Consider the following 18,017-nt stretch of genomic DNA (forward strand, 5'->3'; position numbering starts at 1 on the left):
GATAGCTGTGATGCAATGTACAACTCATTCAAAGCTATCTTCAATACAGTGCACAAGACGTTTTCTGTGATTTTTTTTTTTACTGTAATACAGTGACGTGAGGTGAGAGGTAGTCATTATCAAGTACCTCCACTGGCCTTTTTGTCTGAGCGCACCACCTTGCCCTATTCTTGTCCGTGTCAGGTGAACTTGCGGAGGTTTATGGAGTATATCCGACACTTGGCGGTTGAGAAAATTGGGAGGCTTCTGGAGAGGGGTATGGATCCGAATTTCCAGGATCCCGACACTGGAGGTGAGGCAAGACTTCAGAAGTCAGTTAACCTGTAGAATAATAACGTGGAGCATTGATAGCATTCTTTGTGCTGTTTAGCACCGCAAGTGTAGTTAATTCCTATTATCCAGACTCACTTTCTGGTGCCGTAAATGCTGTCTTCAGCCGGGATGGTAGAGCTGATTGTGCAATCTGCAATCCTGTGGACAAAAAGATCCAGTGGGGCCTAGCTCTCACTAGAGTAGACCATTGGGTCAAGCCGCTACTGGATTAATTAGGATATGGAAGCTCAATCTAATTGGATGTCATCTTAAATCACAAGGTAATGGAAGTGTATGGATTAGTTCAAGAGAATTGATGGATTTCAGTTAAATTAGTTTATAATGAGCTATACATTTGACAGATGCAAGTACTTTGGGAATTTTCTGCTGAGTGGTCACTAAAATAATCTGATGTTTCAGACTTGCACTAATTCATCAAAAATGGTCAGTCTTGTGATTAAAAACGGCTTCCTCTAAATTCACCATTGCTGCTCCTTAATCTCCCAAAGAAAGCCTATGTTGGCAGTGTGTGGTTTGCACTTATCAGAGCTCGAGTAAATGCCTCCTTTCACCTGCTCCTTGCATTTGCATTCCTGAAAAAAAAAAAGTCTACCGCTTGCAGATCTTGCGTTGGCACCTCTGTCCTTTTAATCTACACTTTGATTGTCCATGCTACAAGCAACCAATTTTAATGAACCAGGTACGGCAACCTCACCATGCTATGTGAATTTTCTCATACTCCAGCATAATGTTCTGCGAGATTATCGACCGCTGGATTTCATTGTCGGCTGATATTTCACTGTGTGGACGGGACGTGATTTGGGACATGATGAGCGTGCTTGCTGTGCACCATTCATCGTCATCCTATGACACCTTGCAAATTGATGGTTATTTCAGGAAAACTATTCTAAACAACTTTTTTTTTCTTTTTTCTTTTTTGCCTGTCCCTTTTAATTCCACGAAAACCCGCTAACCATTCTTGCTCTTATTCCAGAGCATTTGATGCGGCTCTTTGGCATTTCACTCTGTGTTGGCGTGCCCTTTTTAAAGACTAATGCCCAAAATGGAATTTATACCTGGCGTTTGTTGCAATTAGAACATTCCAGAAATATAAAACTGATGAGCAAATCTAAGTGTTTCCATAATTCGCATTTCATTTTGCCGTTGCGAGCACATGTGCATCTTCCAGGGCTACATTGTGTAGCCCTGGAAGAAGATGCGATAAACCTTACTCCTTTGTACAAATATTTATGTTTGCATTGTCCAAGAATTGCAGATGTGTATATACATATATATATCTTTATATATATATATATATATATATATATATATATATATATATATATATATATATATATATATATATATATATTGTTGCGGATCTCCTCGTCGGCCTTTCCCCTTTTACAAAGGGGGGATTAATCCCCTTGTCTGTTATCTAGCCGACGCGATCCGGGGCTATGACGTTCCTTCCGGACGACGTTAGGTAGGGTCGTAAGCCGAATTCTTATTACCTAATTACTAACGCCGGCCATGAAGCAAGGAAATAACCCTGCCCGAACCACGGTTTTAGTGGACACGCCGAGCGACAGCGAGCCGCAATTCGGGCCGTTAGCAGGAACTAACCCGATTGGAGCAGTTTCTAATCGTGCCACGTTTACCCAATGGAGAAATCACTAAAACGGTCGAATCAAGAGGAAAAGGAATAACAAGCAATTTATTTACACTTTGTACAATGAAGAAGAAGAAGCAGATACACAGGGCAGCCTGAATGATGGTCTTAACTTATCCCTGGACACGGGCCCGTTCGCACTCAGACTCAGACTCACACGGGGGTTGTAGATGGTCGGGTTGAGGGTCCAAAGATGGCGTACACAGCTCGCTCCGGTCCCCAACTCGTACCACGAAGAAGATGGTAGACGGCAGGCAAGCTCTCCGCGTGTCGTTGGCGCGGATTGGACAATTATATCGGGGGATCGGTAAACTGGGCTAGCGGTTACTTCGCGGCTCACGGCCGCGTACGTAATAGAAATACCGGCGCTTTATATGCGCTCCCAGCAAGCCCAAAGCCAAATCCTCAACGAGTTCCAGGGATTGACTTTGGCCGCGATTCCGCGATATTCTTGCATAAAGTTGGAAAATATCGCATACAATTTTGGCCAGAGCGATAAAAAATCACATAGTGCGTGTCAGTTGTCGCGGTATAGTTTTCAGGCGAAACAGTCTCAATTCGTGTACTTACTACTGCTTTTGTCAGGTCTGGAAGTTGTCAAAGGCGAAGCTATTCTAAACTGTAAACAGACCGTAGCCATTTTAATTTCGCTTTCACGCTTTACGGTAGCCGTGACAAGATTAAACGACGGCTTTTCGGCAACCACGTGTTCGCTGTCTGCAGTAGATTCTGGATTACACTTTTTCCGAAAATGCCGCCGAAAAAGAGACCTCCGCAACCACAGCCTGATGGGCAAAGTATAAAACGATTCTTTATAGGTACCAGCAGTAGTTCTACCACCGAGGACAACCAGGATGATCCAGCTAGTCACCGTGTGCAGGGCGAAAGCGGGACAGTGGCCAGGGCCGCCACAGTGCAGACAGCTACTTCCGGCAAAACTTTAATAACGTTTCAAGACAGCTGGGTCCTTAAATTCACTATCACTATCTATCACCACTATCACCAGGGACATTGTGATTGACATGATTTTTCAGCAACTGATGATTTACTGTCTACGGTTAAGGACATTGTTTCTTGTCTTATGATAACAATCTATCTTCAGGGAGGCGGACATTGTCATGTGATCAAACAACATGACTTTTGATGTTTTCAATCAGTATTATTAAATGTGATCAAATGTGCTAATTCATGGCAACTTATGTGTTAAACTTATCTGTGGCATGGTTCATCATTGATGCAATAAAAGCCACAGAGAGTAAGATAGTCTATTTGAATACAGAAAGAAACACACAAGTCTTTGTTTTCTTGACCATATTTATTTTTAATTAATACCCCGAGAATAATGAGATTTGACGAGCGCGAGTAAAATTTTATCTCAAAACAGTTTTGTATAATCCCATCGTGTTTGGAAAAAATCTCATTGTTTTGTACACAGGGAGATTTTCTCCCATTGCTAAAATCCTCCAGGATAATCCCTGGAGTTCTTGCGATCACTCAGGATAACAGCGCCTCTCCCAACCAGTCCTCAAACAGGGCGATCTCCAATCAGGCCTCTTTTATGCGCCAATCGTGCGAGTCCTCCTCGCAATGCAATGCGCTCCAAACAAGTCCTTATCACGCGAGTCCTTCCCCAATAGCAAGTCCTGTTGCAAAGCCCCTCGCTCATCAGTCCTCTGGTAAGTCCTCTTCGCGCAGTCCTCTCAAAGGGCTTTGCGTGCGCGGTTATATAGCGCCACCCAGTGAACCCTCTGGAATGTGCCAGACGCGCACTTACCACGCCCCTTAGGCCATGCCCACTGAGCCCTGGTTGGTTGTTGGGGTCTTACCAGCTCCGCCCTTGACGTCTGCTTGACGTGGCTACACCCCCAACCTCGCGCTCCGCCCCTTTTCCAGGCCTTACCTCGTGGCATTCGGCTGGTTTCAGCCTCCGAATGCGAGGGGCAATAGGGCGCAGACTGGATGGTGCGCAATGAGGTCGATTTGGAGGGTGCGCCACAAAATGAACGGGGCCTACTCTTATTTATTTCTTTTACACAACGTAGGTATCACTATTGGAAATGGCCTTATCTCACATATACTATGAAATAACTAACGTTCGAAGGTGACCTACGTGTTGCATGTGGACTAACTATAGGGGCAAAACCTTTAACCTTTATTAATCAATATGTACATTTTCAGAACCGCAACTATATATATATATATCTATAAATATATGTATATGTATATATATATATATATATATATATATATATTTTTTTTTTTTTTTTTTTTTTTTTTATAAACAGGAAATCAATTCCTGCGTGGGGCTCATGTGGAAAATTTTGACTCAACCCAAGACTCGAACCAGGGACTCCATCACTTACGCGGTGACAGCCCACTGCACTATTGAGCCAACTGAAATCTCCTCAAATTTTCCACAATTAACACTGCGAGCTTTATAATGGCCGATGTCTTATGTGCCTGCTAGGCAGACCCCGGATGTGAGTAATGATTGTGATTGCAGATAATATATTTATATATATTGTTACGGGGTCCCCCCACCTTTACCCCTGGTCTCGGTGGACCTCCGAACCCCGAGAGGGTCCCCGGCAGAAAGATGTTTTTATCCCTCACTGGAACCAGCAAATGAAAGTCGAATCAAATGATGCAACCACACCCGGTTATAAACAAACCATAATATATTATAAATCCCACACAAAGAGCCATACAGCAATGGGGGCAATCCCCCTACTTTCAAATTTTACGATACTATCCTTGTCAAGCCCCTTAACCCCACTCACGGCACCTCCCCCAATGTCTCTGCTCCCCTCCAAGGCGAAGTCCCAGTGTCTCTGTGCGCTCCCGCGATTGGGGAGTCGACCGGAAACACGGTGGTCAATTGAGGCGTGGATGAGCGAGACGACCCCGAGGTCACGTGCTCAGCCCCCAGCACACAGCGGTGGCGAGGAATCTCACAAAGGACGCTCCGATGTACACGTTGCAGTTCAACCCGCGAGCCTCCGTATAATTCTCACGTGTCCACCTCACAAAGATGCGCTCCGACATACACGTTGCGGTTCAACCCACGAGCCTCCGTATAATTCTCACGTGTCCCTTTCTGGCACAGCCGTTCCCGGCAATCCACCAGGGAATAATCCCCAGCCGACACGACGAAAGCCTGTTCCCTGCAGGGTGCTCGCTTGGCCAAAATGGCGGACGGCTTTCACTCCAACCCGGGTTCTCAAGGCCTGGATCCTCCGGGACCTCACTGAGAATACCCGGCGACACAGGCTCCCCACACTCCGGCGATATTTCTTATCGACTGAACTTCCTTTCAAGGACGCAAGGTTCCCTCGCACTGCACGTCGAACGCTCGGCCCGGAGCCTCCACCACCACCTCCCTTTTCGATCTCCTCCCACCTCCTTTTCTTCGCTCCACCTCTTCCGGTCTTGATCCGGATTTCCGGCCACATTTTACCAGGAGCGCTTGGAAATCTTTTACTCACAACAACCCTTTCCCTTAAGTCACAATAAGCATAATATCTAGAATACTTCGAACCAGCAACAATACTCCTAACAACAATCATTAAGGCCGAGTCCGTAACACTTTCCCCTTTCAGGAAAGAAAGTTTGACCACAGCGAAAACTTTCTTTGCAGGCCAACTTGTCAACAAACCACCTAGTACCTCCTGATAGCACTTTTCCCCGGGAAGCCGAGCTGAGTATTCCCTACATGGACGCCTTTAGGAACGTGAAGTTCATGGTTAGTCCGTGCAGGAACGTTTACCACATGGACGCCTTTAGGAACGTGGCGTTCACGGTTAATCCATGTAGGAAAGTTCACTACCTGGACGCCTTTAGGAACGTGGCATTCACGGCTAATCCGTGTAGGAATTTTGGCTCGGCTGCTCTGCAGCATTCAGTGCTTCACCTCTTTCTAACTTCCCTAAGATTCACGGTTGGACCACCTGTCACTGTAGTCATGTGAATAACGGTCTCCTTCTCGGCCGCTACCCTGATAGTCGTCCTTTCGGGAGCTGCCGTAACTCTGGGAGCCTCCATAGCAATATCGGCTGCGGCCACCACCAACACTACCGCCAAGTTGTCCTCTTCTGTAGCCCCCTCGACGCCGACGAAATGCCTTCCCTACTAGTGGGGCAGATATGTAACAAAAATTGCACGAGATGTTCACATCCGGCAGAAAGTTTGAAATTTTGCATACAGGGGTATTTTGACATGCTGAGTTCAAAAATTGGCGGATCCAAGAGGTCTGACCAATGGACAGGCCGCCATCTTGAATTCCAATATGGCTGCCAAGACGAAATGTTGATAATCCCTATCTTGGGTTCTAAATGACCTGTGGTGCTCAAATTTTGTACACAAGGGTATGTTGACATGCTGAGTTCAATAAGGCAATAATTTGAAATGTCTGACAAATGGTATGGCCGCCATTTTGAATTCCAATATGGCCGCCAAGACGAAATGTTGAAAATCCCGGGTTCTTTGCAAAAGCAATACCAATTCAATGGATCCCTAGTTGACAAATCATATAACAAGTCAAAGAGCTCATTTCAAAGTATATTTCGTACCAGTTGGCAGCCGTAACATGCTGCAAGCTTTTTTCCATCCGTTTTACTTCTCCTACTGCTCATCTCGGAAGCATTGTCCAGAGCAGAAACATAGTTCTGTGCATGGTAGATTAGCAGCAGAACATTTGCAATTTCCAGCACACCGTTTTTTACACTTGCACTTGATCAGCTCTCGGCACCCTTTTGACGCCTCTGGCATTACTGTCCAAAATGGATGCCAGACATCATCTGCATTTTTAGCCCATCCCCAATCTGCAGGTGAAGGCAGCTCTGGGTTAGCAATTTGGGACTGTCCCCAGATGTGACCGGCCTGAAAGACTGCCCTCTTCACATGTTGACGCAGTGCCTCTTTTGTCGGTGGAATATTTTCCGATTGCCGATTTCCCTGAGCAAACAGCTGCTTGCGTGCTTCGGTCACTTTCTTCAGAGGGGAAGTTCTACTGTACAGAACAACGAAGAACCTCTCTATGTTGTCCATGTCATCATCTGTTACTTCCGCTGGTGCATGTGAGAGATGATTGAAGACCTCCCCCAAATTTGGCATGGAATTCCATATGCTCCACACAGTCTTTTTGCCAATCCCACATATGGCAGAAACAGTATCGCATCCGGAAACAGTATGCAGGAATAGAAGCCCCCATGAGCGTTCAGGGCCAATGTGAGTCGCAATAGTGTGAGCAGCAATGTGCCTGAAATAGTTTCCATGTCCAAATGCCAACCACATTGCACAACCGTCCATAATGCTTGCCATTGCGATAGCCAACACAACCACATCCGTGTCTGTTGCATGAATGACGATACTTCTGTACCCCTGCTGATATGCATGCCAAGCATGTAGCATCATTCGTGAATCAGCCTCTTCATGCGTACATGGTTGAATTTGAGAAACATCAGAAGGGGGCTTTGATTTAACCTCTTCTTCTAAGGTTGTAAGAAGTGTTTTTCCCTCTGGAATAGGCATCGTTTGCAGGGAATCAGCAAGGAAACTGAATAATGTCTTTTTGTTGGAATCTACACGAAGGAAGCTGCTCCAGTTTCGTGGCACGGATGTCTGTTCAGTCACATGGAGTGGTATGCCAGTGCCACGACCAAGCCTGGTGCCTTCTTTGAGACTGTCCGTTCTGTAGGTGTCCCACACCACATCAACACGCATCACAGTCCCCTCATTTAACTTTCGGACAATGTACGGAAGGACCTGTTTCTGTGCATAGTCACCAAATGTCCTGATCACACTGTTGCACTTCTTAGGCTCCAAATGATGGACTAAGGCAGCCCCATCGAAAATACGAACTTCTCCTTTGGGCGCATCACGAGGACGTTGTGCTAAAGCTTCCAAACAGGGCAAAAGATCAGCCTTGCCGGTTGGTGGCCGCATTGTATTGATACCTTCAGCCAATGCAGGTGGCCACCCATGACACTCATATTCATAAAATGTGTTAAGATCACCATCTCTAGTTTGGCAAGAAATGTACATTCGTGAGAAGAGCTCCACATTACTTTTCATACGTGTAATCTTTGCCTCAGACTTTCCAGGTGTTTTCTTGGGCTTCGATTTCAACAGTGGCAGATTGTTCTTTGAAATGCTATCATAGAAATTGTCAGAAGGATCCTTGATTCGCTGCCCCACAAATCTGTCAAATTGTGTTTTGCCAGTGTCCTCCATGGATCGCACTGCGGCTATCACTTCATCAGGCATGATGAACTTTGTGTCAAGCACATACAAGTCATTACTGTCTTCCGCAAACGGGTTTCCAAGTTTTTCAAAGGAACTGATTGCATTATTGAGATCTGATGCAAAGGATTTCTGGACACTAGGCAATTGTTCGTGGTGGCGGACATCAGTTTGCCTCTGTCTTTGAAACTGGTCCTCAAACTCATTCAGGATTCTGGCTATTTCTGCACCAGCTACCATCCACCGGCGAAGAGCCCCTTCATTCTCAGTAATTCCAATGACTCCACCATCACCTTTCACATAAGCGTTCTGCTGTTCGTGTATCTGATCGTGTGCCATAGCAGAGAACTTGTGTGATGACTTCTGAGTGACAAAGTTCCCCTTGACAAATTCACGATGGATATCCATGGAATCGTTTGAAAGTTCCTGAAGGTCTGTTACATGCACTGTCAACCATCTGGCGTAATGGTAATGGTCCATGGCAAACATCCACGGAATGATCGCCGTGAGAGTCTCCACATAGAGCGTGTAGTTGGCTTCCCGTTGTGATCTTATGAATGCCAAGAGAAGACACTCCAACTGCAGGACTTTATTCCAGTAGCAAAACTGGGGGTACTTTGTAGCCATCTTCTTGCTCCAAAGATCAAATGATTGTAAATCTTCAGTTTCACATGTTTTCCGGTAGTCATCGTATGCCTTTCGCTGCAGAGCGTACAACGCCGCTACTGTGACTTGGTGTGCCCATTGTGACCTCGATATTTGCGAACCTTTGTGAAGACTATCTGCTCTTCCCTCTGTTGTTACACCAGCACTGGTCATTACACTTGCCCAACCACTCCCCTCCAGGAAGCTGCCGATCGCTTTCAACAAGGCCATCTCTACATGAAGTCCTCCCATCATCACAACAAACTTGTCTTCACCATATATACCTGGCCAAGTCCATTGAATCTTCTTTGCAATTCCATAGAGTGGTTGATCAACGGTCAGAACTGGAACTTGTCCGGGGTTTACTAGTTCTGTCGCCTGCTTGATTAAATTCATTCCATGCTTCACCATTGCCAATGTGTGAGCACTCTCGCGGAACAGAGGTAGCAGTCCTGTAATTGCAGGAGGCCGAGGAACTTCAACCTGCAGATTTGCCATGTATGCTGACCAGGAGATATTATCTTCACTCTCAAGACCTTCCTTCTCCTGCAGACTTTGTACAAACGAAAGCCACTGACTTTCTTTGTCCTGTATTCCGGAGGACACACTTGGAGTGGATGGACCTTTTGGTTTTCTTGGAATGGGATTATTAGTTGGAAATGTTTCAGGAGGCACATCACTGTAAGATGCAGGAAGGGCGGCTATGGTTTTGGAGCGCTGTTTGTTCTCATTCTCAGTGACATTCTCATGATTTCGAATGCTGCCACTTTTGTCATGTGAAACATGTTGTGTCAGTGATAACGCGGTTCCATGAAATGAACTTTGTGCTGATGCTGATGATGGGTTGTGATCTATGTTGTCTAGGTTGCCTGTTGTGAATATTCCACTTCGCAATTTTGTTGGACACACAACGCCGTCATGTTTGTATATTTCTATGACTCTGTTGGCCTCATCTGTGGATACCTCCAGTATGCGATCATAGGAAACACACAAACCATGTTGAAAAAGAACGTCAACGAGATCCCGTTTCCTTGTTTTGCTATGAATGAGAAGACCCAGGTAAAGTGGCAGTGATGTTTCACGTTTCAAATTGTGACGTACTGCTGTAGTTTCCAACCTTCCTCGTTTCATAGTGTTGAATGTTACAAGTTGAGTTAAAGATTGCACAGAGACGCCTCCCTTGTTGTTTGCGTTTTGTTTTTGTATGTTTGTACCAGCAAGAATCATTTCCATCAACGCTGCCAATGATGGTGGTGAGTTGTTATATGATTCGTTAACTAGGGATCCATTGAATTGGTATTGCTTTTGCAAAATATCTTTGCGCACAATCTGGGCAGCTCTCATGAGAATGACCGCGTCGTTGTCAGAGCTTTGTCTACAAGCATGCAATAAAGCTTCACCAATGTCCTCTTTGAATGACAGTGCCACTTCATGGTTGCTCTTATGTGCCTCAAGTTGCGGAAGGTGTCTGAGAAGCTTGTCCTTAAGGTGAGTTGAATTAATCCTCTTTGAGATATCACCTCCCAGTTGTGCCAGACGTTCTGTATAAAGCTTTGTGAGATCGGCTAACTTGAAAGTGTAACTGTCATCTGTACACTTCATTTCTTCCAAATAGGCTATCAATTCGGCCAAAGCTACTGATTCTGGTGGCATATTTTCACTTGAACTGGCTTCCTCATTCTTTCTTACAAATGATCTGTATCGAGTGTGGAGAACAGTCATGCACTTCTTGTGATAAACAGCATCTGATGCCGTCATATCACCTACAGACAATCTAGCCAGGAGTTTTGTATCCCTCAATTCTGTTGCCATCAATCGAACATTGGAATCTACATTTTTTGTTGCCGCTCTGTGGACTATTTCTTCATTACTGATAATGCTATCACAAAAGAAACATGTGCTAGCAGTACTCTGTTCAACGGATGGAGATTTGAAACTTGTTCTGAGTCTTTTCTTAACAGGCGAGTAAGTTTCTTCACCAAGTTTAAGGTCTGAACTTTGCTTTCTTTCCCTTGATTCAGCCCTGGCCACACGAGAGCTGCTGCACTGCACATAACAGTTTTTGTGCCATTTGGCAGCATGCGCAGCTAGGGTTTCTGCAATACCGCAACCATCATCTAGTCGGGAAATGTTTATCCCGCAAGGCAAGGCACCTAAATCATTCAATGCCTTGAGATTTTGAGCAAGATTCTCGTAGACGTCTAGACACGACTGATTGCTGCCCTTACGTGCATCTCTTAGTGGTTCATTTTCAGAACGTTTCTGGCAAAGAGCGCAAATGTTCCAGTCTGTTGGCATTGGAATTGTTGATGATGTTTTCTTTGATTTCGACATTGGATCTGAAAGAGAAAAAACATTAAAAAAATAAATTATTGGAATGTCATGTGAATGTTCAGTTCCGGCAGAAAGTGTTAAATTTCACATACAGGGGTATTTTGGGACGCTGAATTTCCCAAATTTCTACTGCCTTCGACAAAATTACAAACCCATCAGTAGATTTGAGATGCAACAGTTTTCCAGTTATCATAATAATGCTCAAATGATTTAACATTATGACATTACCGTACACTGTGCTATTAAAGCAATGAAAACATCGATGTTTGTCTTGGCGGCCATATTGGAATTTAAAATGGCGGCCATACCGTTTGTCAGACATTTCAAATTATTGCATTATTGAACTCAGCATGTCAACATACCCTTGTGTACCAAATTTCAGCGCCACAGGTCATTTAGAACCCAAGATAGGGAATTTCAACATTTCGTCTTGCGGCCATATTGGAATTCAAGATGGCGGCCGGTCCATTGGTTAGATCTCTTGGATCCGCCAATTTTTGAAACCAGCGCCCCAAAATACCCCTGTATGCGAAATTTCACACTTTCTGCCGGAAATGAACATCTTTTTCATATATCTGCCCCACTATACTGTTATGGTCCGACCCTCCAACTCCTGGTTATTCAGATCCTTTTCTGCATTTCTGGCGTCCTTTGAGTTTTCAAATGTGACAAAGCCAAACCCTCTTGACTTTTGGCTCTCCCTGTCTTTTATCAGCAGCACTTCCAAAAGCGGTCCATGTTTGTTGAAGGTAGACTCCAGAACCTCTTCCTTTGTTTTGAAGTTCAGTCCACCTACAAAAAGCTTGCCAACTTTGCCTCCATCCCTGACTGGTGTGGTGTTATTTCCCATATCGGACTTTTTCACAACCATCAGGTTACTAGAAACTTGACCCCTGGCCAAATCATTCCCAACCACAACTGATACTCCCTCTACAGGAAGAGTGGCTTGCAACCCCACGGTGACCGGTCCTGACACCAAATCAGACTCTAGATTGATGACATGAAGGGGAGCGCTAACCCAGCCACCGATCCCTTGTAACCGAACACTATCACCAGTTGCTGTACTCTCCGACAATGGCAAAATGCCTTCAAGCATTAAGGATTGATGTGCTCCTGTGTCCCTCAATACCCTAACAGGTCTTGGGTTAGTCGAGTCTCCCTCCAGTGAGACAAACCCCTCATAAATAAATGGTTGGTAACTCTTCTGCGGGCGATTTCTCACGTTTGCCATCGCATTCGGAGTTGTACTAGTCGGACTCCGCTCCTGATTTTCCTTTCCCAAAGCATGACAGTGGGACATCAAGTGTCCTGGTTTATGGCAAAAAGCGCAAGTAGGCCCGGAGGAGAACCTCGTGGTCTGCCTCGAGGCCCACGGAGGATACGTCTGCCTTGAAACCGTTGACTTCTGACCTCTAGAAGTCGTGATATCAGAGTGGTCCTCCTCTCGAGGCCGCCCCCATTAATTTTCGTTCTCCGCCCCTGCCGTACCATAGCTCCCCTGGCTAAGTCTAGGCGAGAAGTTAGGGTTGCGGAACCCCATCCTGTGGGTTAAGGCATAGTCATCTGCCATGGTCGCTGCCTCATACAACTTTGGTACTTTCCTTTCCTCCAGGTGTATTTTAATGTCCTCGTGGACACACTGTTGGAATTCCTCCACCAGGATCAATTGTCGCAATAGTTCGAAGTCTTTCCCAACTCCTTTTGAATCGCACCACCTATCAAACATGGTTTCTTTCAATCTGGCAAACTCCACGTGGGTCTCACTCTCCTTCCTCCTGGCATTCCGGAATTTTTGCCGGTAAGCTTCCGGGACCAATTCATAGGCTTTGAGAATGTGTTTCTTCAATACCTCGGCATCTGCACATTGGTCAATCGGTAAAGCCGAATAAATCTCTTGAGCTTTACCCACCAGAACACTTTGCACTAGTTTGGACCAGTACTCCTCAGGCCAGTTTAACTGTCGAGCCACTTTCTCAAAGTGTGGAAAAAACTTGGCTACCTCCTTCTCATGCTTTTAATCCCACCATAGATTGTATCACCACTGTCTGCAACTCTGCCTTCTTCATATTAGTTCGGACCTCCAAGCTAAAATGTTTGGCCAATTTCCAGAGGTCCGATTTTACTAACGCTCTGAACTGTGCTTCACTCGGGGTCACCGTAAACTTCTTTGCGTCAAACGCCATAGTGACTACTGGTAACACCTGTTAACCTTCACACAAGAAATTTCTAACAAACAAAAACAAAAGTATTATTATTATTATTTTAATTTTTTTGTTGTTTGTTTTTGGAAAAAATTTGGGAATGTTGGAAAAAGTTCCAAACCTGGGAATTCTTTCCCGGACTAAGTTTAGGAATTTTTTTAGATCCCGGACGCAGACCCAATTGTGAGTCCACGAATATCAATTGGACGAGCCCCCAATTTCTGTTACGGGGTCCCCCTACCTTTACCCCTGGTCTCGGTGGACCTCCGAACCCCGAGAGGGTCCCCAGCAGAAAGATGTTTTTATCCCTCACTGGAACCAACAAATGAAACAGTCGAATCAAATGATGCAACCACACCCGGTTATAAACAAACCATAATATATTATAAATCCCACACAAAGAGCCATACAGCAATGGGGGCAATCCCCCTACTTTCAAATCTTACGATACTATCCTTGTCAAGCCCCTTAACCCCACTCACGGCACCTCCCCCAATGTCTCTGCTCCCCTCCAAGGTGAAGTCCCAGTGTCTCTGTGCGCTCCCGCGATCCGGGAGTCGAGGCCCGGTGGCCAATTGAGGCGTGGACGAGCGAGACGACCCCGAGGTCACGTGCTCAGCCCTCAGCACACAGCGGTGGCGAGGAACCTCACAAAGGGTGCTCCGATGTCCAGGTTGCGGTTCAACCCGCGAGCCTCCGTATAATTCTCACGTGTCCACCTCACAAAGATGCGCTCCGACGTACACGTTGCGGTTCAACCCGCGAGCCTCCGTATAATTCTCACGTGTCCCTTTCTGGCACAGCCGTTCCCGGCAATCCACCAGGGAATAATCCCCAGCCGACACGACGAAAGCCTGTTCCCTGCAGGGTGCTCGCGTGGCCAAAATGGCGGACGGCTTTCGCTCCAACCCGGGTTCTCAAGGCCTGGATCCTCCAGGACCTCACTGAGAATACCCGGCGACACAGGCTCCCCGCACTCCGGCGATATTTCTTATCGACCGAACTTCCTTTCAAGGACGCAAGGTTCCCTCGCACTGTACGTCGAACGCTCGGCCCGGAGCCTCCACCACCACCTCCCTTTTCGATCTCCTCCCACCTCCTTTTCTTCGCTCCAACTCTTCCGGTCTCGATCCGGATTTCCGGCCACATTTTACCAGGAGCGCTTGGAAATCTTTTACTCACAACAACCCTTTCCCTTAAGTCACAATAAGCATAATATCTAGAATACTTCGAACCAGCAACAATACTCCTAACAACAATCATTAAGGCCGAGTCCGTAACAATATATATATATATATATGTATATATATATATATATATATATATACATATATATATACATACATACATACATACATACATACATATATATATATATATATATATATATATATATATATATATATATATATATATATATATATATATATATATATATATATATATATATATATATAAATATATATATATATATATAATATTGTTGCGGATCTCGGACGTCGGCTCTCCCCTTATCAAGGGGGGGTTAATCACCTTGTCCTTTTATCTGACAGACGCGAGTCCTGGAAGATATAACGTCCTTCCCGGCGCGGCATTAGGTAGGGTTTGTTCGGCCTAGGGGTTCGCTACTACCTAATTACTGCACATCGGATTTTTTTGTGAAAAAATAAAAAAATTTTTCACATAAAACGGCTTTTTGCGTGCAAAAAAATTATTTTGCTATTTTCGGAGAAAAAAAATATTTCGCCCTTTTTCGGGAAAAATAAAATAAAATGCCCTTTTTGGTCGAAAATGTCTGGCAACGCTAAAATGAATTAGGGAATTTTTCGAAATTTTAAACTGCGATCGAAATTTTTAACTGCGATCGATCTCAAAAACAAAACATTGCGTCCACTTGCGTGCGTTGCGTCCGCAGCGTGTACAGCAGTGAGGCGGTGTACTACAGTGAGAAAGTGTACACGAAGTGTGAACAAGTCTCCTATCAAGATGAGTGCTGCTCTTCGTGACAAGTGGCTGAAGGAATTCAACGCTGGCGGCGATGGGGCCATCTTCAAGTACGTGTCGAGTGACACGGCTTTCTGTCGAGCTTGTGAAAAGACTTTCCGGGCGAAGCAGAAGTCTGAGCTGGCCCAACATGTCCGAGGAGACCGCCACAAGAGCAACTTGGCCTTGAAGAAGAAGAGGACGGTCACGCAAGCCACCATGGAGGACTTTGGTGGCGGAAAGAGGCACAAGTGCGACGTCGTGGCTCAGGAGCTGTGCCAGGCCATGCAGGCCGCTGGCATCCCATGGTCGAAATTGGAAAACCCTGCCCTCCGGTCGTTCCTGGAGAAGCACATCACTCTCCAGATCCCCAATGAAAGCTGGATTCGAAAGCACTACTTCGACAAGTGCTACGACGAGGCCTTGGCGGGGATCTGTGCCGACCTCGGACAGCAGCCCATATGGCTGTCCGTCGACGAGACGACCGATTCGGCAGGTCGATATGTGGCCAACATCATCGCGGGATGCTTGTCCAAGGAGGGGTACTTTCGTCCCCACCTCGTCCAGTGCATGTTTCTGGAGAAGACCAACTCCGGGGAGATCGTGCACGCAGTCAATGACACGCTGCGCTATCTTTGGCCTGATTTCAAGCCGGAGTGCCTCAAGGTCCTCGTCAGCGATGCCGCGGCCTATATGATCAAGGCCGGCCATGCCCTGAAGGAACTCTTCCCGGACTTGCTGCATGTGACTTGCGTTGCCCACGCGCTCCACCGTGTCTGCGAGACAGTCCGAGAAATGTTCAAGGACGTCAACGACCTGATTGCCACGACGAAGAAGGTGTTCGTCAAAGCCCCGTCGCGTGTTGTCCTTTGGAAGGAGCAGCAGCCCAATCTTTCTCTCCCCCCGGAGCCCATTCTGACTCGGTGGGGGACGTGGATCGACGCCGCTGTGTTTTACGCCGAGCACTTCGAGGCCATCAAGGACATTGTGGACCAGCTGAACGATGACGACGCGATGGCAATCCGGAGTGCCAAGGACCTGTTCGGAAAGGCGGACATCAAGCTCAGTTTGGTCTCCTTAAATGCCCACGTGTCGTTCATCCCGAAGATCCTTAAGCAGCTGGAGGAGGCCGGCATGGAGCTGGCCAAGGCCTTCCAGCTCCTTGATCAGGCCAAGGAGGAGCTCGAAAAGATCCGAGGCTGCCGTAAGGAGATCCTGATCACCAAGTTCAAGGCGGTGCTGCAGCGCAATCCAGACATTGGTGTGCTGAGGACAGTGGCTTTGATCCTGGATGGAGATCAGCACGGATCTGAGGTTGGTGTGCCGGCTGGAGTCAAGCTTGCCGACATCCCCCTCTTGAGGTACTGCCCCATCGTCAGCGTCGACGTGGAAAGGTCCTTCTCCGTCTACAGAAACGTCCTCACCGACCGCCGACACTGCCTCACCAAGGAGAACATTACCAAGATAATGATTTCAAACACCTACTTTAACCGTTCCTAAAAGGGTCTTGTCAATTTCTTCTAGTCCTCTACTTATCAAACAATGCGGTTGCAATAAAGGTACCTGAACGTCATTTTTTACCTGTTTACTAGCCCAAAGTGCTTAATGTTGTGCAGGAAAAAGCTTACCATTTTTTGTTCTTTTTTTGACTGATTTCTGAAAAACTTGGTAATAATAAAAAATGAATAAAACGGGGGAAAAAAATATTTCGGGATTTTTTCACATAAAAAAAAAAAAAATTCCACTTTTCAAAACATAAAAGGCCTATTTTCTTAACATAAAAATCCGTAGTCTACTAATTACTAACGCCGACCGGAAACGAGGGAATAACTCCCGCTCGAATCACGGATATGGATGGAAAATGCCGAGCGGATAGCAATCCGCGATCCGAGCTGTTAACAAATGACTAGACCCGATTATAGCGGTTGCGATCGTGCCACGCTTACCCAATTGGAGACAAGACTGATGCGATCGGATGGAGAGGAAACCAAGAAAATAGGAAGAACAAAGCAATTTATTACAAATGTACAAGAAGGAGAAGAGGAAACGAAAGAAGGGAATGTACAAGGAAGAGGAAGAAGAGGTTACACAGGGCAGCCTTAAACAGTCTTATCTTATTCCCTGGACAAACAGGCCCGTCTCACATACACACTCACACGGGGATTGTAGATGGTAGGGTGGAACAGGTTGATGGTCACCAGCGCGTCCAGGCTCCAATCCGGTTCTGGTCCGGCTCCGGTCCAGCGGACGAAACCCGGCAGGCAGCTCTGCGTGTAGCGTGACGCGAACGGACAGTTATAATGATGGGGGAGGGGGGGGCGGAAGGCTGGTACTAGCGTACGTAATAGTTGCACACTCACGCCAAACGCCCCCTCTCCAAGGTCCTGCTTTGAGCTCCCAATGCCAACGAGCCCTCTCTGATCAGGCGCATGTACCCACGAGTTCGTTGTAATGTGCACTCTCCCAATATGTCGTGTCAACACCAATCTTTCAACGAGTCCTCTCAAGGCGAGCTCTTCTCATCAGTCCTGTTGCCAAGCGCATGTACCCACAAGTCCTCTTTAATGAGCGCCGCTGCATAAGTCCCCTGGTAAGTCCTGTGAAAGGGCTTTGCGTTCGTGCTTTTATAA

At 46.2% G+C, this 18,017-nt stretch overlaps 1 protein-coding gene across 1 annotated transcript in view; it reads left to right on the forward strand.

Annotated features, from left to right (window-relative positions):
- LOC137432284 (SH3 and multiple ankyrin repeat domains protein 2) overlaps window positions 1-18,017 on the forward strand; it is a 910,319-nt gene that overhangs the window by 322,818 nt on the left and 569,484 nt on the right. Inside the window, 1 exon segment of the mRNA XM_078782990.1 lies at window positions 184-292. Coding sequence (XP_078639116.1) covers window positions 184-292 — 109 coding nt within the window.

Source organism: Myxine glutinosa, chromosome 8 (assembly GCF_964187855.1).
Source record: "Myxine glutinosa chromosome 8, kmMyxGlut1.1, whole genome shotgun sequence".
Lineage (NCBI taxonomy): Eukaryota > Metazoa > Chordata > Myxini > Myxiniformes > Myxinidae > Myxine > Myxine glutinosa.